The sequence below is a fragment of the Ranitomeya variabilis genome, chromosome 7 (assembly GCF_051348905.1).
Source record: "Ranitomeya variabilis isolate aRanVar5 chromosome 7, aRanVar5.hap1, whole genome shotgun sequence".
NCBI lineage: Eukaryota > Metazoa > Chordata > Amphibia > Anura > Dendrobatidae > Ranitomeya > Ranitomeya variabilis.
The window spans coordinates 174338930-174362870 of NC_135238.1; the positions used below are offsets into that span (position 1 = coordinate 174338930).

At 43.0% G+C, this 23941-nt stretch overlaps 1 protein-coding gene across 5 annotated transcripts in view; it reads left to right on the plus strand.

The window, feature by feature from the left end:
• Positions 1 to 23941, plus strand: part of LOC143784256 (putative methyltransferase DDB_G0268948) — a 160304-nt gene that overhangs the window by 106158 nt on the left and 30205 nt on the right. For all 5 annotated transcript variants that reach the window (XM_077272282.1, XM_077272284.1, XM_077272281.1 and 2 more), the window contains 3 exons: positions 10408 to 10571; positions 10662 to 10875; positions 12833 to 12939. In XM_077272282.1, coding sequence (XP_077128397.1) covers positions 10408 to 10571; positions 10662 to 10875; positions 12833 to 12939 — 485 coding nt within the window. The remainder of the gene's footprint in view (positions 1 to 10407; positions 10572 to 10661; positions 10876 to 12832; positions 12940 to 23941) is intronic.

Genomic DNA, 23941 nt, shown 5'->3' on the forward strand with positions numbered 1-23941 from the left:
ACCCATGTGCACCTTCTTGCAGCACTATCTGCAACATGATTGTTACCCTTATAGTTATGCTTCAAAATAGTGCTGACTTATGAAAGTGTGCCAGTGTGTTCTATACAAGATACAAAGGTACATTTTGACAATTGCCTCCCCACCTGGAAAAGGGATGCACCCATTCTGCAGTATCAAAATATGTTTGAAGACAATCTTGACAATGGTTTTCCCCAAGACAGCAGTGACACACACAGTTTGCATCACAGTGATAGGCTTCCAACCACAGAAACGTTGAGTTGTCAACCCAAAAATATTACCAGCCTTGCAGTGCTGGAGTCCTGTGTCCCAAACCCACCAAAGACAGTATCTGCAAAGCGTTTGCATGTTCTAACCATGTATGCAAGGGTTTCCTCTAAGTACTTTTTACCCACACTCCCAAGACATACAGATATTAAATTTCGATTGTGAGTTCCAATGGTGACAGTTGCAGTAATGTCTGTGAAGCGAATATTGAAATATTGCCGCTATATACCTGCTAAAAAAAATTGAAATTGATGGTCACCCACACTCACGTGGCACAAATATCAGTTTTGTTGATTACTATTGTCAGAAAAGTGTAAGAATAATAACACGGGTAGTTGACTCAATGAGAGTGGAGGACTACAGGTCTCGATGGCCTACTGCTACAAGCAACACAGATGAAGGAGACTCAACCAGGAGTCTACACACTTCCAAAAATGTATTGGCAGACACCAACAAAGTGGCATCAATTTCACCACAGTATAAATGGTATAAAAGGAACCAACAAATCTTTCACTACAGCCAACCAAGCAGATGGACACCCAACTAGGAATGTTCACATTTCCAAAATTTAATGGCAGACACCAACAAAGTGGCATCAATTTCACCACAGTATAAATAGTATAATAGGGACCGGCAGGTCTTCCACTACACCAAACTCAGCAGATGGACAGTTGGACACCCAACCAGGACTGCTCACACTTCAAACAATTAGTGGCAGCCACTACCAAAGTGGCATCAATTTCACAAGAGTAAAAATAGTATAATTGGGAGCGACATCTCTTCATCTACAGCCAACCCAGCAGATATACCCCCAACCACGAGTGTACACATTTCCAAAAATTTGTTGGAGTCAACAACAAAGTGGTATCAATTTCAGGAGAGTAGAAATAGTATAATAGGGAATGACGCATCTTCCACTACAGCTAACCCAGCAAATGGACACCCAACCAAGAGTGTACACATTTCCCAAAATTAGTGCCAGACACCAATAAAGTGGCATCAATTTCACCACCTACCCCATTTAGACCTCAAACACAGAGCCTAAGCCCCCTAACACCATGACCTTGCTTTTTCCTAGTCATGTTGCTCAGATAGTGTGCTATGAGCACAGTATTAGCAACTACAAATTAGATTTCATACTCTGCACCACCTCTGCACAGCTGAATTTCAGTGGCACTAAATGATAAGGTGAAATATGGCATACTGAATCACGTTAGTCACAGAAAAAATATTTTTTTCAGTGTGGATGAGGCCTGTATGACAAAGATGTGCTCCAAACAATTTAAAAGTTACATGTCCCCTACTGTATAACTTTAGTAACAGAAGAATTTATTTGGGCAAGAATGCGAATGTGCAACATGACAATGTGTGATACGGCAGCCTGTAAGACATTCAGCAAGAGAAAAAATTATATATATATATATATATACATTTTTTTTTTAATGCGCGTTAGGTTTGAAGACAGGTTTATGTCACCGCCACAACATGACAGTGTGTGATACGGCAGACTGTATCACATTCAGCAAGAGGAAAAAAATGAATTTCTTTTAATGTGCGGTAGGTCTGAAGGCAGGTTCATATCACCACCACAACATGACAATGTGTGATACGGCGGGCTGTATCACATTCATCAACAGAAAACATTCTTCTTTTTTTGTAATGTGCCTAGGTCTGAAGACAGTTTTATATCACCACAGCAATAAATGACAAGGTGAGATGCAGCAGGCTTTTTCACATTTAGCTAGTCCGTCCCACCTCATCCCTAACCTCGCAAAAGTCTTCATCCCAACCCTAACACAACTTTTCAACCTCTCACTTACAAATGGTGTCTTCCCCTCATCCTTCAAACATGCATCAATCACACCTATCCTCAAAAAACCCTCCCTCGACCCATCCTCTGTGTCCAGCTATCGCCCGATATCCCTTCTCCCTTATGCCTCAAAACTACTGAAACAGCATATCCATCTTGAACTGTCCTCCCACCTCTCCTCCTGCTCCCTCTTTGACTGGTTACAATATGGCTTCCGACCACATCACTCAACTGAAACTGCCCTAACTAAAGTGACCAATGACCTACTAATGACCAATGACCGCCAAGAGTAAGCGACACTACTCTGTCGTCCTCCTCCTCCTGGACCTGTCTTCTGCCTTCGACACTGTGGACCACTCCCTCCTGTTGCAGATTCTCTCATCTCTTGGCATCACAGACTTGGCCCTATTCTGGATCTCATCATATCTAACAGACCGGACATGCAGTGTCTCCCTCTCCCACACCATCTCCTCATCTCGCCCCCTGTCTGTCGGTGTTCCTCAAGGCTCAGTTCTAGAACCCCTAATTTTCTCCATCTACACCTTCGGCCTGGGACAGCTCATAGAATCCCATGGTTTACAATATCATCTCTATGCTGATGACACGCAGATCTACCTTTCTGGACCTGACCTCACTTCCTTACTGACTTAAATCCCACAATGTCTGTCTGCTATTTCATCCTTCTTTTCTGCTCATTTTCTAAAACTGAACATGGACAAAATAGAATTCATCATCTTTGCCCCACCTCACTCTACCCCTCCAACTGACCTATCCATCAATGTCAATGGCTGCTCACTTTCCCCGGTCCCGCACGCTCGATGCCTCGGGGTGATCCTTGACTCTACCCTCTCTTTCAAGCCACATATCCAAGCCCTTGCCTCCTCTTGCCGATTCCAACTTAAAAACATTTCCCGGATCCGTGCGTTCCTTGACCATGAACCCACAAAAACACTAGTACATACCCTTATCATCTCCCGCCTCGACTACTGCAACCTCCTACTCTCTGGCCTCCCCTCTAGCACTCAGGCACCACTCCAAATCCATCCTAAACTCTGCTGCCCAACTAATCCACCCGTCTCCCCGTTATTCCCCAGCCTCTCCTCTCTGCCAGGCCGTTCACTGGCTTCTTATTGCCCAGAGGCTACAGTTCAAAACACTAGCAATGACATACAAAGCCATTCACAACCTCACTCCTCCATACATCTGTGACATGGTTTCCCGGTATCTACCTACATGCAACCTTCGATTGTGTCATGATCTCCTCCTCTACTCCTCTCATCTCTTCCTCCCACAACCACATCCAAGACTTCTCCCGTGCTTCTGCTATACTCTGGAACTCTCTACCCCAACACATCAGGCTCTCGCCTACCACGGAAACCTTCAAAGGGAACCCGAAGACCCACCTCTTACGACAAGCCTACAACCTGCAGTGATCCCCAGTCAACTGAACTGCCGCATGACCAGCTCTACCCTCTCCTAGTGTATCCTCACCCATCACCTGTAGACTGTGAGCCCTCGTGGGCAAGGTCCTCTCTCCTCCTGTACTTGTGTGTGCCTTGTTTTACTCATGTTTATTGTACTTGTCCATATTTGCCCCGCTAACATGTAGAGCGCCATGGAATAGTTGGCACTATAAAAATGTATAATAATAATAATAATAATAATAAAAAAAAAATATTTAATATGCTATACTTGTGCATGGAGCACAATAGAAGCAGTGCACAACACACTTGGAGGACATGTGCCCTGCTGGCTATGTTTGAGAACCATCAGAAACGCCCCCCCCCCCCAAAAAAAAAAAAATACGGAAGGTAAATTTTACAGCCACATTGGACACTATCTAACTACACTATCTGACTGATATACAACTGCCTAACTAAACAGCTGAAATCTTGCTAGTAACAGTGGCAGTATCAGGAGAAGCCTCTCTGCGCTGTATCGGTGTCAAAATGGCACTAAAACCACATGTCAGATATTTATATGGAGAGGGACATGTGATTTCAGCAGCCAATGACACAAGCCATGGTGTCAGGATATTGTGGGTGTTTCCTGCACCCTGATTGACTAGCCGCAATGTGCACACATAAAGTTAAAAAAAAAAGACTACTGCTCACTGAGCAGATGCTCAATGGGATAGATGAGGGGGAGGATGGTAGGATGGAGCTGCAGGACAGTGAAGTAGCTAGCTGGGTGACATTCAGAAAGCGGGGTAGAGGGAAGAGTGCCAGGGAGGCTAGTCCTGATCTGGCACACCCCAATAAGTTTACTAAGTTGGCAGATGAGGGGAGTGCCAGTACAGGGGTAGCACTGCTGCAGCCAGGCATGTCCTCTGAAAGCCGGAGGAGTGACTGCTACAGTAAGGAGGGAAATAGGAGAGCAGTACAGGCCAGACAGGTGCTGGTAGTGGGGGACTCAATTATTAGGGGAACAGATAGGGCAATCTGTCACAAAGACAGGGATCGTCGGACGGTGTGCTGCCTACCTGATGCTCGAGTCCGACACATCGCTGATCGGGTGGACAGATTACTGGGAGGGGCTGGTGAGGACCCAGCGGTCATGGTGCACATTGGCACAAATGACAAAGTTAGAGGTAGGTGGAAGGTCCTTAAAGATGATTTCAGGGAATTAGGCTGCAAGCTGAAAGCAAGGACCTCCAATGTGGTATTTTCCGAAATACTGCCTGTACCACGTTCCACGCCAGAGAGGCAACAGGAGATTAGGGAGGTTAATACGTGGCTCAAGAATTGGTGTAGGAAGGAGGGGTTTGGGTTCCTGCAGAACTGGGCTGACTTCTCAGTGGGCTACAGGCTCTACGCTAGGGACGGGCTGCACCTCAATGGGGAAGGTGTAGCTGTGCTGGGGGAGAAAATGGCAAGAAGGTTGGAGGAGTGTTTAAACTAGGGATTGGGGGGGAGGGTATTCAATTTATAGGAGGGGAAGATAGGGCAGATAGAGACCTGGGCACAAATAAGGAAGTTGGGGCGGCGGTAGCATGGGGGGTGGGGTTAGAACAGTTAATAATTTAAGAAAGAATAGAGGTACAGAGAGGAACATCAAGTGCATGTATACTAATGCCAGAAGCCTCGCCAACAAAATGGATGAATTAGAATTAATGTTGTTGGAGCATAATTATGACATGGTGGGGATATCTGAAACATGGCTGGATGAGAGCCATGACTGGGCTGTTAACTTGCAGGGCTATAGCCTTTTCAGAAATGACCGTACAGATAAGCGAGGGGGAGGGGTGTGTCTGTATGTAAAATCATCCTTAAAACCCATCCGGCGTGATAATATAGGTGAATTTAATGAAAATGTAGAGTCCCTGTGGGTGGAGATAAGGGGAGGGGGAAAAAATAATAAATTACTGATAGGGGTTTGTTATAAATCTCCAAAAATAATGGAAGCAATGGAGAATATCCTCGTAAAGCAAATAGATGAAGCTGCGACTCAAGGAGAAGTCATTATTATGGGGGACTTCAACTACCCTGAAATAGATTGGGGAACAGAAACCTGCAGTTCCAGCAAAGGTAATCGGTTTTTGACAACTATTAGAGACAATTACCTTTCACAACTGGTTCAGGACCCAACAAGAAGGGGGGCACTGCTAGACCTAATATTAACAAACAGGCCAGACCGCATATAAAATATAAGGGTTGGCGGTCACTTGGGGAATAGTGATCACAAAATAATACGCTTTGATGTATCCTTTAATAAGATGTGTAGTAGAGGGGTGACAAGGACACTAAACTTCAGGAGGGCAAATTTCCAACGGATGAGAGATGATCTTGGTGCAATTAACTGGGACGATATCCTGAGACATAAAAATACACAAAGAAAATGGGAGACGTTTATTAGCATCCTGGACAGGACCTGTGCACAGTATATACCATACGGGAATAAACATACTAGAAATAGGAGGAAACCAATATGGCTAAATAAAGCTGTAAGGGGCGCAATAAGTGACAAAAATAAAGCATTTAGAGAATTAAAGGAAGTAGGTAGTGATGACGCATTAAATAAATACAGAAAATTTAATAAATTCTGTAAAAAGCAAATCAAGGCAGCAAAAATTGAGACAGAGAGACTCATTGCCAGAGAGAGTAAAAATAATTCCAAAATATTTTTTAACTACATAAATAGTAAGAAACTAAAAAATGATAGTGTTGGCCCCCTTAAAAATAGTCTGGGGGAAATGGTGGATGAGGATGAGGAAAAAGCCAATATGCTAAATGACTTTTTTTCATCAGTATTTACACAAGAAAATTCCATGGCAGACAATATGATTAGTGATAACAAAAATTTCCCATTAAGGCCGGCGTCACACTTGGCGTAAGACAATACGGTCCGGATTTTCTCGCAGGCTTGCAAAACCGACATCTAATGGATTTATGTGCTCAAATGTTCGGGAAAACATATATACAGTATATATATATATATATATATATATATATATATATATATATATATATGTCATTGAGACACATATATATATATATAGTCTGTATTTATATTTACTTCAGCGCGATATCTGTGAAAAGCCGGTAATTCAATTGCGGGCTTCTCATTTCTCCTTCCCAAACCCGACAGGATATGAGACACGGTTTACATACAGTAAACCATCTCATATCCCCATTTTTTTTGCATATTCCACACTACTAATGTTAGTATTGTGTATGTGCAAAATTTGGGCGCTGTAGCTGCTAAAATAAAGGGTTAAATGGCGGTAAAAATTGGCGTGGGCTCCCGCGCAATTTTCTCCGCCAGAGTGGTAAAGCCAGTGACTGACGGCAGATATTAATAGCCAGGAGAGGGTCCATGGTTATTGGCCCCCCCGTGGCTACAAACATCTGCCCCCAGCCACCCCAGAAAAGGCACATCTGGAAGATGCGCCTATTCTGGCACTTGGCCACTCTCTTCCCACTTCCTGTAGCGGTGGAATATGGGGTAATGAAGGGTTAATGCCACCTTGCTATTGTAAGGTGACATTAAGCCAGATTAATAATGGAGAGGCGTCAATTATGACACCTATCCATTATTAATCCAATTGTTTTAAAGGGTTAAAAAACACACACACACATGATTTAAAAGTATTTTAATTAAATAAACAGAGCGGTTGTTTTAATATTTTATTGCTCTCTCAATCCATTTGCAGACCCTCGCTTGGCAAAACAATAAATGCACAAGATACATACCCTCTGTTGAACCATCACGTCCCACGAGATAATCCATCTGAAGGGGTTAAAATAAGTTACAAGCAGGAGCCCTGCAAATGCAGCTGTGCTCGTGCTTGTAATTCCCCGGCGAATGAAGGAAATGTAGGTCATTGACCTACATTTCCTTCAGTCGCAGTGATGCGCCCCCTGGTGGATGTCCTCATATGACCTGGAGCGTGTGGAATATGCAAAAAAAAAGGGGATATGAGATGGTTTACTGTATGTAAACCATGTCTCATATCCTGTCGGGTTTAGGCAGGAGAAATGAAAAGCCGGCAATTGAATTACCGACTTTTCACTAACACCGCTGCGTATTTCTCGCAAGTCACACTGCTGGTCCGTGTGGAATCCGTATTTTTCTCGCCCCCATAGACTTTCATTGGCGTATTATTTGCGCAATACGCTGACAAACGCAGCATGCTGCGATTTTGTACGGCCGTAGAACGCCGTATATTACGGATCCGTAATATACGGCTGATAGGACTAGACCCATTGAGAATCATTGTGCCGTATGTTATGCGAGTTTTACGGACGTAGTTTCTGCGCTCTTACGTCCGTAAAACTCGCATGTGTGACGGCGGCCTAAGTGTCACCTTCTTAACCCAGCAGGAAGTACGGCGGCATCTAAAAATCACTAAAATTGACAAATCTCCGGGCCCGGATGGGATACACCCCCGAGTACTGCAGGAATTAAGTACAGTCATTGATAGACCATTATTTTTAATATTTAAAGAGTCCATAATAACAGAGTCTGTACCACAGGACTGGCGTATAGCAAATGTGGTGCCAATATTCAAAAAGGGGACAAAAACTGAACTCGGAAATTATAGGCCAGTAAGCTTAACCTCTACTGTGGGTAAAATCCTGGAGGGCATTCTAAGGGATGCTATACTGGAGTATCTGAAGAGGAATAACCTCATGACCCAGTATCAGCACGGGTTTACTAGGGACCGTTCATGTCAGACTAATTTGATCAGCTTCTATGAAGAGGTAAGTTCTGGACTGGACCAAGGGAACCCAGTAGATGTAGTATATATGGACTTTTCAAAAGCTTTTGATACGGTGCCACACAAAAGGTTGATACATAAAATGAGAATAATTGGGATAGGGGAAAATATGTGTAAGTGGGTTGGGAGCTGGCTCAGGGATAGGAAACAAAGGGTGGTTATTAATGGTGCACACTCGGGCTGGGTCGCGGTTAGCAGTGGGGTACCACAGGGGTCAGTATTGGGCCCTCTTCTTTTTAACATATTTATTAATGACCTTGTAGGGGGCATTCAGAGTAGAATTTAAATATTTGCAGATGACACTAAACTCTGCAGGGTAATCAATACAGGGGAGGACAATATTATATTACAGGATGATTTATGTAAACTAGAAGCTTGGGCTGATAAATGGCAAATGAGCTTTAATGGGGATAAATGTAAGGTCATGCACTTGGGTAGAAGTAATAAGATGTATAACTATGTGCTTAATTCTAAAACTCTGGGCAAAACCGTCAATGAAAAAGACATGGGTGTATGGGTGGATGACAAACTCATATTCAGTGGCCAGTGTCAGGCAGCTGCTACAAAGGCAAATAAAATAGTGGGATGTATTAAAAGAGGCATAGATGCTCATGAGGGGAACATAATTTTACCTCTATACAAGTCACTAGTTCGACCACACTTAGAATACTGTGCACAGTTCTGGTCTTCGGTGTATAAGAAATACATAGCTGAACTAGAGCGGATGCAGAGAAGAGCGACCAAGGTTAGTAGAGGACTGGGGGGTCTGCAATACCAAGATAGGTTATTACACTTGGGGCTGTTTAGTTTGGAAAAACGAAGATTAAGGGGTGATCTTATTTTAATGTATAAATATATGAGGGGACAGTACAAAGACCTTTCTGATGATCTCTTTAATCATAGACCTGAGACAGGGACAAGGGGGCATCCTCTACATCTGGAGGAAAGAAGGTTTAAGCATAATAACAGACGCAGATTCTTTACTGTAAGAGCAGTGAGACTATGGAACTCTCTGCCGTGTGATGTTGTAATGAGTGATTCATCACTTAAATTTAAGAGGGGACTGGATGCCTTTCTTGAAAAGTATAATGTTACAGGGTATATACACTAGATTCCTTGATAGGGCGTTGATCCAGGGAACTAGTCTGATTGCCGTATGTGGAGTCGGGAAGGAATTTTTTTCCCCAATGTGGAGCTTACTCTTTGCCACATGGGTTTTTTGCCTTCCTCTGGATCAACATGTTAGGGCATGTTAGGTTTGGCTATGGGTTGAACTAGATGGACTTAAAGTCTCCCTTCAACCTTAATAACTATGTAACTATCTATGTAACTATGTACTGTGCTCCCAATAACGCGGCACCTCTGAGCTCTGCAAACCCCGTCTCCTCAGCAAACACAAGCCAAATGGTCAGAAAACACCACCATTATCGTTGCTAATGTGCTGAAAATATTTTTGTGGCAACGTAAATATTTTCCAGCACTTTTACTGAATGTTACCGATTTTTACAGATTTTATAAAATTTTGCTAAGGTTTCCGATCACGAATCCAAATGTGCCATATTCACGCCAAATTTGTTTGGCGATCATTCTCCAAACAAGTTTGCTCATCTCTACTTGTGACTCACAGGCGTCCTGCTGTGAAAACAAGGTACTCCAGCCGGTCTAATAGGACTCCGTCCGCATCCTGGGGGATACATATCGACCCTCACATGTTATCCCCTCACTGCCTCACAGGGATTAAATGTATATTATTGGGATTTGATGTGACATGAAACACAAAGTAGCAAGTATTTGTGTTGTGTAAAGGAAATGATACATTGTTTTCTAAATATTTTAAAAATGTAAATCAGAAAATATATTTGAGGCAAAAATTTTCTGTTGTGGATCCCGATGTTTTTATTATTGATGCTCATGCGTAAACAAACAATTCTGTAGGAATGTGCTACAGTGTATTTAAATGATTGTACAATGTGCGTAAATGGCCCAAAAATACCAAATGATTGTACCTACCATTTACATCTATCAACATAATAAATATAGTGTATATAGAAATAATTCTACCTCTACCAAATGTACTCTACCCCTTATTAAGACTAATGGGCGGCCCCTTGAAATGGCGCTGGATGTTGGCTGTGGAACTGGACGCTACACTTTACCTCTAGCTCCTCACTTCAAGAAGGTCCTGGGACTAGACATCAGTGAATCCCAACTAAATTTGGCAAAAGAAATGACTTTGGCAAACAATGTGACCTACATGTGAGTACTAAGCTGGATTTCCTAATTTTGCTGATATGGTATCATCAGATGGTATAAGTGACTTAGTTATCGTCTGTCCTCTGTCTGTAGGGTGGCTCCGGCTGAGAAGTTACCTCTGAAGGATGCTTCTGTGGACCTGGTACAAGCCGGACTTGCTGCTCATTTTTTCACATTAGACAAGTTTATCAATGAGTCAGTTCGAGTACTGAAAACGAGAGGATGCTTGGCTGTCCATGCTGGTGAAATGTCCACTGAGCTTGAATACAAAAATTTGTCAGACAGTCTTAATGTCGTAATGTCACAGGTAATTTACTGATTACATACAATGTAGGTAGCATCTATAGTCCTTTTCTATTGTACAGTATAATATAATTCTGCATTATCATTAACTGCTGCTTGTTGTGATATTTCAATGGTGTCTAGAGATGAGCAAATAGATTTAAGTGGAATTAAATTCTACTAATATTACCAAAATGCAGATTTTTTGGTAACTCGCTTTCACAGAGATTTAGCAAAAAAATGGGAGCTTGCTGCCATATTGCTGAACCGCATATGGCCATCCTATGGTAAAATAAAATTACACTTGCCATAGTCATTTTACTTGTCACCCATCTGGTATTGGTCACATCTTTTTATCTCCGCCACCGAGCGCTGAATCCTGGGCCTCTTCACACTAGATCAGGACTTGCAGCTTTGAAGAGACCCGGATTTATGGGCATGAACGCACAAGGTTGCAGTGCATGTCATGTCAGCTTTACATTATGACTGGTTTCCCAGAACTGTCCCCAGCCTAGCACAAAGAGGTCTTGGGATTCAGCGACAACGGGAAAGATGAGAAAATGTGCCAAAGATCGTATGGGTGACGATGACTAGCAGAGTGGCCGGAGAGGTGAGTGGTAAGGTGAAAATAAGTTGTTGGTTTTTTTTACATCTTCTTCTTTATATTATGCTCTGGAGTCTGGAGAGATCATATAGCATAATAAGGGACATTCAATTTGGGGAGAATAACTTCTCTGCAAATTGAATTTCCTGGGAAAATCCACACAAGCAGGAGAATTAAAATTTTGCCCGACCGGCTCATCTTTAGAAGTGTCCACTGTCCAATTCTTCCTCTAAAATACAGTCCAGGAATCTCTGATGTGGTGATCTTTCCTTATATTTGAATACATCCATATTAGGTTGGTGTTACCTAGGTCCACCAGAAGAAGTTGTCCTGTGGTTCCACATAAATATATTTTTATTGTAACAGGCTAAATATTTTATTAGGAAGATTTTATAGCAAATAGTGCAATTTGTGAAATATTTCATAAGAAATAAACTTAAAGGGGTATTCCCATCTCCAAGATCCTATCCCAATATGTACTAGGTGTAATAATAATATTAGCAATATTAGCAAATACCTCCAATTAGAAATGTAATATAGTTTTTCTGATTTGCTATGTCTCTTTCCTCATGTGCAGGCATTGCAGGATCTTAGGTATCCATGGTTACAACCACTGATATAGTGACAGCTAGCTGCTAGTGGTCATAACCATGGATACCTAAGGTCCTGCAATGCCTGCACATGAGGAAAGAGACATAGCGAATCTCTAATTGGAGATATTTGCTATTATTATTATTATTACACCTACTCAATATGGGGATAGGATCTTGGAGATGGGAATACCACTTTAAAGGTTTATTGCCATCTTCCTAGCTAACTCCTTGTAAAAACAGTCATATTTACAATTTGCTACTTATTAAAATTTGCAGTCGTCCTTGGAATATTAATACTTTTTAGCTTGTATCTCATTGCCTAAGAAACTAACCACCACTGCTGTCTAGATTGTATGCACTGTGCTGAAGCTGGCTGAGATTAGGATGAAAAGTCGCACCCTAGCGATCCTGGCCAGCTTCAAAACAGTGGTACAATCAACAGAACAACAGAAAAGCAATTTTAAGCAATGTGCATCTGTTGTCTAGGGGCTGTAACCAGCTTCTAAGGCACTGAGCTCTAAAGAAAAGAGTAAATATCTCAAGAATGGCTGAAAATTTTAGTAAGTAGTAAATTGTAAAACTATTTTTATTTCCAGCGCTGTCTGACTATATCCATTTATGAAGATGGGAATATACAAAATTGGTTCCAAAAAAAGGTTTTCTTGTAACCTTAAAGACCTGTTATATTGGGGTCTAAATATTGCGTCAACGCTTTAGACCACTAAAAGATTGTAATAAGCCCAACCATGCTAAACACTTCAGTCATTTTTTATTTTATTTTGCAGGTGTGGGATACATTGATAGAGCATGTTGATAAAGATAAATTTGGAGATGAAATGTTTTCTCGGTACCAAAATTTATTTAATACCATTCCATTAAAAGACAAGGAGCGGTAAGTTTTTATTTAATGTTTATCCCTTCATTCATGCACACAGTTTTTATAAGACCGCTTTTTTGCAAATACAGGTAAATTATTTATTTTTTATCCTTTTGGAAATTACACATCTCTGGGAATTTATCTAAAGTGTTATGGCGATTTTAATGTTGCTGAGTGAAAATTGCAAATCTGTGATTGTAGTGCCTGTAAATTGTAGTGCCCATACATTGTGCCCAGCTTGTTCTTCTGGAGACATGGACTCTGTAAATTAAGCAGGCTCCCCCGCCACCGAAATGCCAAACATGTGGACTAGACATGAGCGAGCGTGCTCGTTACTGCTCATGACTCGCTCGAACATCATGATTCTCGAGATGCTAATTAATCTGCTAGTATTTTTTAATGCTCGAGTGGAAGCTTGATTTCCCAGCCTGCATGTTTGGTGCTTTTTAGACAGGAAATAAACATGTGAGAATTGCCTGCCAGTCACTGTAATGCTGTAGCCATCTTAGTTGTGGCATTATTGTGATTGGCTGACTGCCTAGCGTCATCAGGTCTATATGAGACACGTGATGCTATGCCTGGCACACTGTAACCTGTAAACAGGCAGAGCAGGGAGAGGTTCTGCTGAAAGAGACACAGAATTGTAGCTACATATAGGCAAGGATTCATCCACATTTATATTTCTTTCAACTAAAACAACAGCTCTTCTGAGGGTTAATTATAATCAATATTAATACTGCTGTTAGCAGCACTGAGGGAGAGATTGTGCTGAAGGGATAGTGTAGGACAGGATTGTGTGACTTACACGTCCTTTATGCTGCAGCCTGCATAACAAAACCTCTTCCCAGGGTTAATAATAATCTTTTTGCTCTCAATCCTGCAAATTGATCTTAGCAGTGAAATATTATATACCATTTTTACTGCTGCAGTTGTGAATCAAAAGCATACAGCCAGACTTGGTTGGATCTCAATAGCATCGCTAAATTTCTCCTACAGTGTAACCAGTCCATCTTAGCTGAGAAAATTTTCCAGCTATAGTAATGGTGCAAAGTTTTTTTCAGCAATGAAATATTATACGACATTTATACTGCGCCAGTTGTGCATCAAAACGTAACTTCAAAACTCAGAGAGATAAGAGTCTGGGAATATAAACTGATGACGACCTTTGACTGTCTTAGTGGTGGAATGAATGTATCGCATGGATTTATGTCTTTTTACATCAACGAAGGAACTTGCCCCTCAGACTATGAGGGGTCATCACAACAGAACCAACCCCAATCAGAAAATATGTGATTCTTCAGAATTTGTATTAGTCTATGCCTGATGAAGAGACCTGTGCAGTCTCGAAAGCTTGCAATTTGTTACCATCTTTTCAGTTAGCCATTAAAAGGTATCAACCACTGAGTACTCTCAATTCTAAACATTTTTCTATCTACTGGCTAACACGGTACCAAGATATATATCTTTCCTGTATCAAAATGGAGGATACCAGAATGTACCGCATCTTTATGGAACTAAAACCACTTCTGAAGAAACGTGCACAAATGGACAGCGACATTTTTTTCCTATCTAAATGCAAAAAGGAGAATCTAATTCCCAAAGGACTCTGGATTACAAACCCAATTCTTCATACCTACAATACCCATTATGCACAAAACCTGTGTCACAGGACTTCTGAGAGATTAAGGAATCATCTTTTGCATGTCTGCTACAGGATAAAGAGTAAAGTCCAAGGGCAATTTGAAACTCTGAGAAAGACACTTACAGAAGACACAGAGCAAAAATTACAACAATACTACAACAAACTACGGGCCATTCTGATTCATAACAAGGAAAAGAAACTGCACAGATTGCGCCTCAATTCAGGACTCTATGCAAACAGATACAAAACAAAGCCAAAACCTGACAACTTGGACAACCACTCCATTCCAGACACAAAGGCATCTAACCATCTGTGTCATTAATCTCTGAGATTATAAACCCAAAGTGGAGCTGGCTGTGCTTTCCAGAGGACTCTCATTTTGTCCTACTAAGGCCCTGGATAAAACTGAACTCTGCAGTGATATGGAACATTTTTTCAGGAGACTGCGCCTGAGGGAATATTTCAATGATACAGAAGATTCAGAACCCACCTGGATTGAAGGAAAAGGGATCCTAACAACAAAGAAGAGGTCAGACTGGACACCTCCACCTGGACGCAACCCTCATTTGGATAAATATATAGACTCCTTCAGACATGTGATAAAATCCACCATCATAGATACTAACAGGAGAGAAGCATCCAACATCAGTGCCCAGGAGAGAAAGGCCATACAGTCTCTGAAAACCAACAAAGAAATCATCATCAAACCTGCTGACAAGGGAGGTGCAATAGTCATGATGAACACATCAGACTATATGAAGGAAGCAAACAGACAACTTATGGACACACGCTACTATAAAAAATTGGAGTTGGATCCTACACAGGACTACTACAAGGAACTAAACAAGTTGGTATCTTGTCTGCCCGACGAATCCTTAAGTGCCAATGACCTGATACCAGAAAGTCCAAGAACAGGGACATTCTACATGCTTCCCAAAATCCACAAATCTGGAAATCCAGGAAGACCAATTATTTCATGTGTGGGCACCCTTACTGAGCAGGTATCTGGATGGGTAGAGGGTGTTCTTAAACCCCTGGCAAAGGATACACCCAGATTCATTCAGGACACAACTGATCTATTGAATAAACTCAGCAATAGGTCCTCTAACAGAAGGAACCATCCTGGCCACCATGGATGTGGAATCTTTGTACCCCAATATCCCACACCAGGACGGATTAAATGCCTGCAAATTCTTCCTGGAAAACACAGGGACTGATGCAAATTCTGTGGTGAAACTTATAAAATTCCTCCTCACCCTCAATTACTTTGAATTTGACAAGAAGATCTCTCTACAGGAGACTGGCACAGCAATGGGAAGTAAAATGGCCCCACAGTATGCAAATCTTTTCATGGCCAAGCTTGAAAGCGACTTTTTGTCCTCATGTCCCATCAGGCCTCTGGCGTACTACCGCTACATTGATGAGATTTTAATCATCTGGACGGAGTCTGAACCACAGCTAAAGATGTTCCATAAACAGTTTAATCAATTTCACCCTACCATCAACTTGACACTCAACTACTCCTGCACTGAAATTAACTTTCTGGACACCTGTTGTGAATTTGCTTTTTGCTCCCTCTAGTGGTTACTAGTTTTTTGACTCTGGTTTTTCTGTCATTCCTTTTATCCGCACCTGGGTCGTTAGTTAGGGGTGTTGCTATATAAGCTCTCTGGACCTTCAGTTCAATGCCTGGCAACGTAGTTATCAGAGCTAGTCTGCTGTGCTCTTGTCTACTGATCCTGGTTCCAGTTATATCAGCTAAGTCTGCCTTTTGCTTTTTGCTATTTGTTTTGGTTTTGTATTTTTGTCCAGCTTGTTCCAAATCTATATCCTGACCTTTGCTGGAAGCTCTAGGGGGCTGGTGTTCTCCCCCCGGACCGTTAGACGGTTCGGGGGTTCTTGAATTTCCAGTGTGGATTTTGATAGGGTTTTTGTTGACCATATAAGTTACCTTTCTTTATTCTGCTATCAGTAAGCGGGCCTCTCTGTGCTAAACCTGGTTCATTTCTGTGTTTGTCATTTCCTCTTACCTCACCGTCATTATTTGTGGGGGGCTTCTATCCAGCTTTGGGGTCCCCTTCTCTGGAGGCAAGAAAGGTCTTTGTTTTCCTCTACTAGGGGTAGCTAGATTCTCCGGCTGGCGCGTGTCATCTAGAATCAACGTAGGAATGATCCCCGGCTACTTCTAGTGTTGGCGTTAGGAGTAGATATATGGTCAACCCAGTTACCACTGCCCTATGAGCTGGATTTTTGTATTCTGCAGACTTCCACGTTCCTCTGAGACCCTCGCCATTGGGGTCATAACAGACACCATCATTAAGCTGCAGAACAATAAAATAGAGACATCCCTGTATCAGAAGCCAATCGACCGTCCAACATACCTTAAATGGGACAGTTTCCATCCAAAACACATAAAAAACTCCATTGTCTACAGCCAAGCCATCAGATACAATCGTATATGTTCCAACCCAATGAATAGGGATGAACACCTTGATCGCCTCAGAAAGACCTTTTTGAATCAGGGCTACCATCCAAGAACAATTGAAAACCAGATTGCAAGAGCCACCAGAATATCAAGGAATCACCTGCTACATTACAAAGCTAAAGAAGAAAATAACCGGGTGCCTCTAGTAGTTACCTACAATCCAAATCTGGAGGTGCTAAGGGGAGCTGCACGGAAATTACAACCTTTACTACAAAAAGATGCCCGATTACAACCCATTTTTCGAGACCCCCCACTACTGTGTTTTAGACAGCCCCCAAATCTAAGAAGCATCATTGTCAGAAGCTCCCTGTCCTCTCCAACAGCTGCAGGTACCTTTCCCTGCAATCAGAAAAAATGTAAAACCTGTCCATTTATAATGACCACAGACAAGATAAAGATCCCCAATTCACATCAGGACTACAAGATCCCAGGTACTTTCAGCTGCATCACATCTAATGTGGTGTACCTAATTGTTTGTACTAAATGTCCAACTGGGGGTCTATATGTGGGGGAGACAGGGCAAAAGCTTAGAGCAAGAATGAATTCTCACCGCCATACAATAAGAGAAAAAAGAATGGATCTACCTGTGGCAAAACATTTTTGTCTCCCAAATCATAGCATTGTGGACATGAAATTACTTGTGTTAAAAGGTAACTTCAAAACTCAGAGAGATAGAAGAGTCTGGGAATATAAACTGATGACGACCTTTGACTGTTTTAGTGGTGGAATGAATGTGTCGCATGGATTTATGTCTTTTTACATCAACTAAGGAACTTGCCCCTCAGACTATGAGGGGTCATCACAACAGAACCAACCCCAATCAGAGGACAATAAAACATTCCTTATCTAAGAACTGGCCCAACATTTATGGACATAACTGTTTATCACTCATGGTAATTCTGCTTCATGCCACCTGTCTTATCCATGGTTTTTTTTTGTTTGTTTTTTTTTTCCTGTGCTATGTTGTGCATAAACATGTGATTCTTCAGAATTTGTATTAGTCTATGCCTGATGAAGAGACCTGTGTAGTCTCGAAAGCTTGCAATTTGTTACCATCTTTTCAGTTAGCCATTAAAAGGTATCAACCACTGAGGACTCTCAATTCTAAACATTTTTCGGTTATTAAACACATTTAACAGTCGTCTGGATACAGAAAAAAATAAATAAACTTACAATAAAACACAAATCAAGAATTAACACGATTTAAATATCATCTTATAAGGTGCAGGAAAAAATAAAACTTAAGTATATACAATGCTGAAGTACATAATACAAACAAGGAGCTTCCAAATAAGTATCAATATGGTGATAGCTGCTTAGTCAATCACTCAAGAGGACCAATATACAAGAAATCAAATGAAAAAGAAAAAACCGTGAGAGAGAGCCAGGATCAAAACATGGATCTCAATAATACTGTACCAAAGCCATATAGTGCCTGAAACACAGAGTGGATGAAGCTAGACTAGATTCATAAAGGCCTGCTGGCTATAATATTTCCCCCACAGGCTAAGCATGCATCATTAGAGACAGTGTACTAACAAACAAGTACAGAGCCTGTGACTAGAAGACATACCATCTAGATCAGTGAAGTCGAACCTTTTAGAGACTGAGTGCCGAAATGGCAACCCAAAACCCACTTATTTATCAGAAAGTGCCAATACGGATTTTTAAAATCATATCACAGAAGACTTGCAAAATAGTCTCCCTTACACACACACACCCACGCACACACACACACACTACCCCTCTGCAAAATACACACACACACACCCTCTGCAAAATATATATATATATATATATATATATATATATATATATATATATATTACACACTGTCCCTTTCTAAAACATATACACACACACATACACTCCCCTCTGCAAAATACACACACACTGTCCCTCTGTAAAACATACATACACACATTGCCCTTCTGCAAAAAACTATACACACATACTGCTCCTCCGAAAAAAATACACACATGCTGCCCCTCTTCAAAAAATACACACACACTGCCCCTCTGCAAAATACACACACATATACTGCCCCTCTGCAAAATACAGGCATTGCCTCATAGATCACTGGGGGGGGCACAGAGATCACAGCATAGCACAAATATCACAGGGGATATATAGCAAGGGGCACAGAGATCACAGGGGGGCACATAGCTGGGGGGCACAAAGATCACTGGGGGCATATAGCTAGAAGGCACAGAAATCACAGGGAGGCAGAGAGATCACAGGGGGAACAGAGATCGCTAGGGGCCAAGAAATCACCAGCAGACAGGCACAGAGCTGCTGGCACAGAGATCACTGTGGGCTGTTTGGCAGCTGCTCCTCTTCCGAGAGAGCAGGACGGGAGCGCATTGGGCCCTAACCCCACCCACTCCAATGACCTCATCAGTCATGTGCAGACAGCGTTCTGTAATGAACGCTGCATACCGTGCACTTGGGGGTTAAAGGGCCGGCAGGATACAGCTGCCACCCGAGCATTGCGGACCTGGACCTACCCACAGGACCTGGTTTAAATGTATTAGTGTCTAAAAGATGCAAATACATTTGAACATCGGAAGGGAGTGGAGTGTGTGCAGTGGCAGACATCGCCTGCATGCCCAGAGAGGGCTCTGCGTGCCCCCTTTGGCATGTGTGCCATAGGTTCGCCATCACTGGTCTAGATAGGAGAAAGCTGAGGCTCTCTCACTGTTTTTTCTTTTTTCACTTGATTTCTGGTATATTGGTCCACTTTTGAACGATTGTAACACCATATTGCTGCTTATTTGGAAGTTTCTTCTTTGTATTATGAATTTCAGTACTGTATATAGTTATGTTTTATTTTTCCCCGCACCTTATGACATAATGTTTAAATGGTGATAATTCTTGATTTGTTTCATTGTATATTTATTTATTTTTTCTGCATCCAGACGACTGATGAAGGTCTTAGTGACCGAAACGTCTCATTTTTTTTCTGGATTTTGCCACTGTCAATAAATGCTTTTGCTGAATACACCAAGCAGACTGTCAAGTTCCTTACAATATTGATGACAGATTTGTTATCCTACTTGTGCACCATCTCTATTCCAGAAGTGCCTTGTCTCTTTTTATGATTATGAAAAATGATATGGCATTTATACTGCACCAGTTGTGCATCAAAAAAGCCACACTTGTTTGGTTAGCAATAGCATCGCTATATTGATTCTGCAGGGTAAGACGTCCATCTGAGTTGTGCAAATTTTCCTGCAATAATAGTACTGAAAAGTAATTTTTCGCAGTGAAATATTATACTGCATTTATACTGCACCAGTTGTGCATCAAAACAAAAAAGCCAGACTTGGTTGGCTAGAAATAGCATCGCTATAATGATACTGCAGTGTAAGAAGTCCATCTGAGGTGGGTCAATTTTCCTTCAATAGTGATACTGCAAATTTTTTTCTGCAGTGAAAATATATGGAATTTATGCTGCACCAGTAAACAAAAAAGCCAGACCTGGTTGGTTAGAAATAGCATTGCTATATTGATATTGCAGTGTAAGAAGTCCATCTGAGTTGGGGCAATTTTCCTGCAATAGTAATACTGCAATTTTTTTCTGCAGTGAAATATTATATGGCATTTAAACTGCACAAGTTGTGCATAAGAATAAAACAGCCAGACTTGGTAGGTTATAGCAATGCTATATTGATTCTGCAGTGTAAGAAGTCCATCTGAAGTGGGCCAATTTTTCTGCAATAACAATACTGCAAAGTTTTTTCATCAGGGATATATCATGCAAAATTTGAAATGGGCAAGGCGTGGGGTAAGGTGCGGGGTAGTGGACATTATACTGATGGTGCGAGCAGAGGCCGAGGGCGTGGGCAAGGTGAAACTGTGCCTACTGTGGGAGCACATCACACACTAAAACGCTGGGACCTCTCCATCCCCTTCTATGGCAAAGGTGCCGATGTTCTCTCTGCCACAGCCTGGCATCTCCTTCACCCCCTTCTGCTGTTCCTGCCCTATTCTCAGTGTCTCTACTCTCCACCTCCCTCCCTCAGCAAAGACACCAAGTTACTCACCTCCGTGATCCCGCGCCTTGTCCCCTTCCTCCTGTGGCTGCCAGGGGTCTGCGCAAATTCCTGGGCATGATGCTTAGGGCGAACACGGTCCCAGTCTCTTAAAGGGACAGTGCACACCATCCTAAGGTGTCCCAAGCCAATGGATGGGGAACACTCATTATTTAAGGCACCAGGTGGGAAGTGCATGTGCAGTGTTGAGTGTTTCTAAACATCATTGTCAGTTCTCAAGTCTCAGTGGTCTATCTGCCGTGCCCGCTAGCCTGTCTATCAGTCATGGCCGCCTACATGTCTGTCAACCAATACAGCTTGCACTTGCTGGTTCCCATATCTTCTCACCAGCTGGTCTCATCTGCACTTGTGGTATCCATGTTTTTACTCCGCCTGCCTGCATCTATTGCACATTCTTTTGGGTTGCCCCAGCTATCCGTTCCTAGGGAGTTAGCTGCCATCTACCCAAGGTCAATCCTGGAGTAGCACCTGGACCACCTCCCTTGTGTCACGCTCGTGCCCTGACTGGTGGGGGTGTGAGCACGCGGGGGTATGTTGTTATGATCCTAGTGGCAAGGATCGCAAGTCGGACTAGCTAAGTAACTGAACAGACTACTAGCTCTGGGGAAGTGGTAACTAGATTGACCGCAACCTGATCCTATCCGCAAACAACTATAGGCAGCCGTGGAACGTTACCTAAAAATCCTAGACGTCTCGTCACGGCCTGAGAAACTGACTATTCCTGGAGGGAAAGTAAGTCCTCACTTGCCTCAGTGGAATGACCCCAAAGATATAGAATAGCCCCCCACAAATATTAACGGTGAGTTAAGGGGAAAGCACAAACGCAGAGATGAAATCAGATTTAGCAAATGAGGCCCGCTAATACTAGATAGCAGAAAATAGGAAGGAAACTGTGCGGTCAATAAAAAACCCTATTCAAAATATCCACGCAGAGATTGCTCGAGCCCCCGCACCAACTAACGGTGCGGGGGAAGCAACTCCGTACCCCAGAGCTTACCAGCAAAAAGAAATCACATGTTAGCAAGCTGGACTAGACTCATCATACACAGAAATCATATTGCAGGCAGATGAGCAAAAAATATTCAAACAGAACTTAGCTTATCCTGAAGAGGCAGAAAACGAGATAATCAGGAGTAATCAGAATAGCACTGAATACATTGACAGCCGGCAACAAGTGGAAGTGAAGCAGAGCTAAATAGGAGCCTCCCTGGTGAATAACGAGGCAGCTGATCCAGCAGACCCGCAGGATAATAAACCAAACCACCAGGGGGAGCCAAAAAACCAAAATCACACAATACCATCTGTGACCACAAGAGGGAGCCTGAAAACGGAGTTCACAACAGTATGTGGCCCCACTGTGTCACAAACCAGACTACCCTGGAAGGGGCGTGACTATGACAGCTGCCTGGGTTTTCACTGGAGCCCCTGATGGTGAGGTCAGGCTTGTGCAGCAGGCAGCTGCCAGGTGCTACTCCAGGGCGGTGTCTGGCTGTGGCTGCTGATCCCACTTGGGAGACAGGAGCACCAGGATTGGTGCGGGCATCAGGCAGGACTGGCAGAAGAGCACAGCTGAGACACAGACTAGTAGGCTGACACGGCTGAGACCAGGGCTGGCAGAGACACGGCAGAGAACACAGGGCTAGCAGGGACATGGCAGAGAACACAGGGCTGGCAGGAACACAGGACTGGCAGGAAACACAGGACTGGCTAGGACGACAGGAACACAGGACTGGAAGGCACGGCAGGAACGACTGGACTGGCAGGAACACAGGATAGGAAGGCACGGCAGGAACGGCTGGACTGGCAGGAACACAGGATAGGAAGGCACGGCAGAGAACACAGGACTGGTTGATGTGGTTTATGAAGAAACAGGTAGGGACCTGTTAACACTAGAGGTGCAGGTACGGAAATGTAGTATGGAGGAACAGGTAGGGACCTGTTCACACAGGAGGTGCAGGAACAGATATGAAATATGGAAGGAACAGGTAGGGACCTGGTCACACTGGAAGAGAACCGCAAGGCTGCGGATAGGAGCGGTAGAGCAGCAAGAGATAGCGCAGCAATAAAAGCAAAGCAGAGCAGAGAAGAACGGAGCAGAACCGCAAGGAATGCGGAGAGGAGCTGCAAAAAGGGATTCTTACAGCAACGGGAGCAGAGCAGAGATGAACGGAGCAGAACCGCAAGGAATGCAGAGGGGAGCTGCAGAAAGATTCTTACAGCAACGGGAGCGGAGCAGAGATGAACGGAGCGGAACCGCAGGAGTGCGGATCAGAGGTAAAAGCCACAAAGGTACAGAGCAGGCAGAGCTGCAAGAGTGCAAAGTGTAAGCAGACTGAGAACACAAGGAAAGACACAGCAGGGAAGGAAGCCACAGACAAGGAGACAGAGATAAGACTAAGTACAGACAAGGCAATGGAACAAGACACAAGGACAAAGACACAGGGACCAGGATATTCTGCCTCCTGGAGGGCAGACAACAAGACCAAGGCAAAAATACAGAGTAGAGCCTCCAGCGAGGGAGTAACATAGAGCAAGGCCTGGCAAACTCAGCAGCTAAACGCTAACTGAGCAAACACATTGCACAAGCCCAGAACACTGGGTGGAGCTGCACTATATACTGGAGGCCTCTTGGTAATTGGTCAGGAACAGATTAGACAGATGCACCTGATTGCTATAAGAACCAGAGAGTTCAGGCGCCGCCCCCCTATACACAAAGCCATGAAGCATGCAGAGAGCAGAGACACAGAACATGGAGCCGGCATAAAACAGAAACCACATCATGGCCTGGAGCAGTGGGTAAGATAGTGTGAGAGATGTGAGGCCATGCCGTGATGC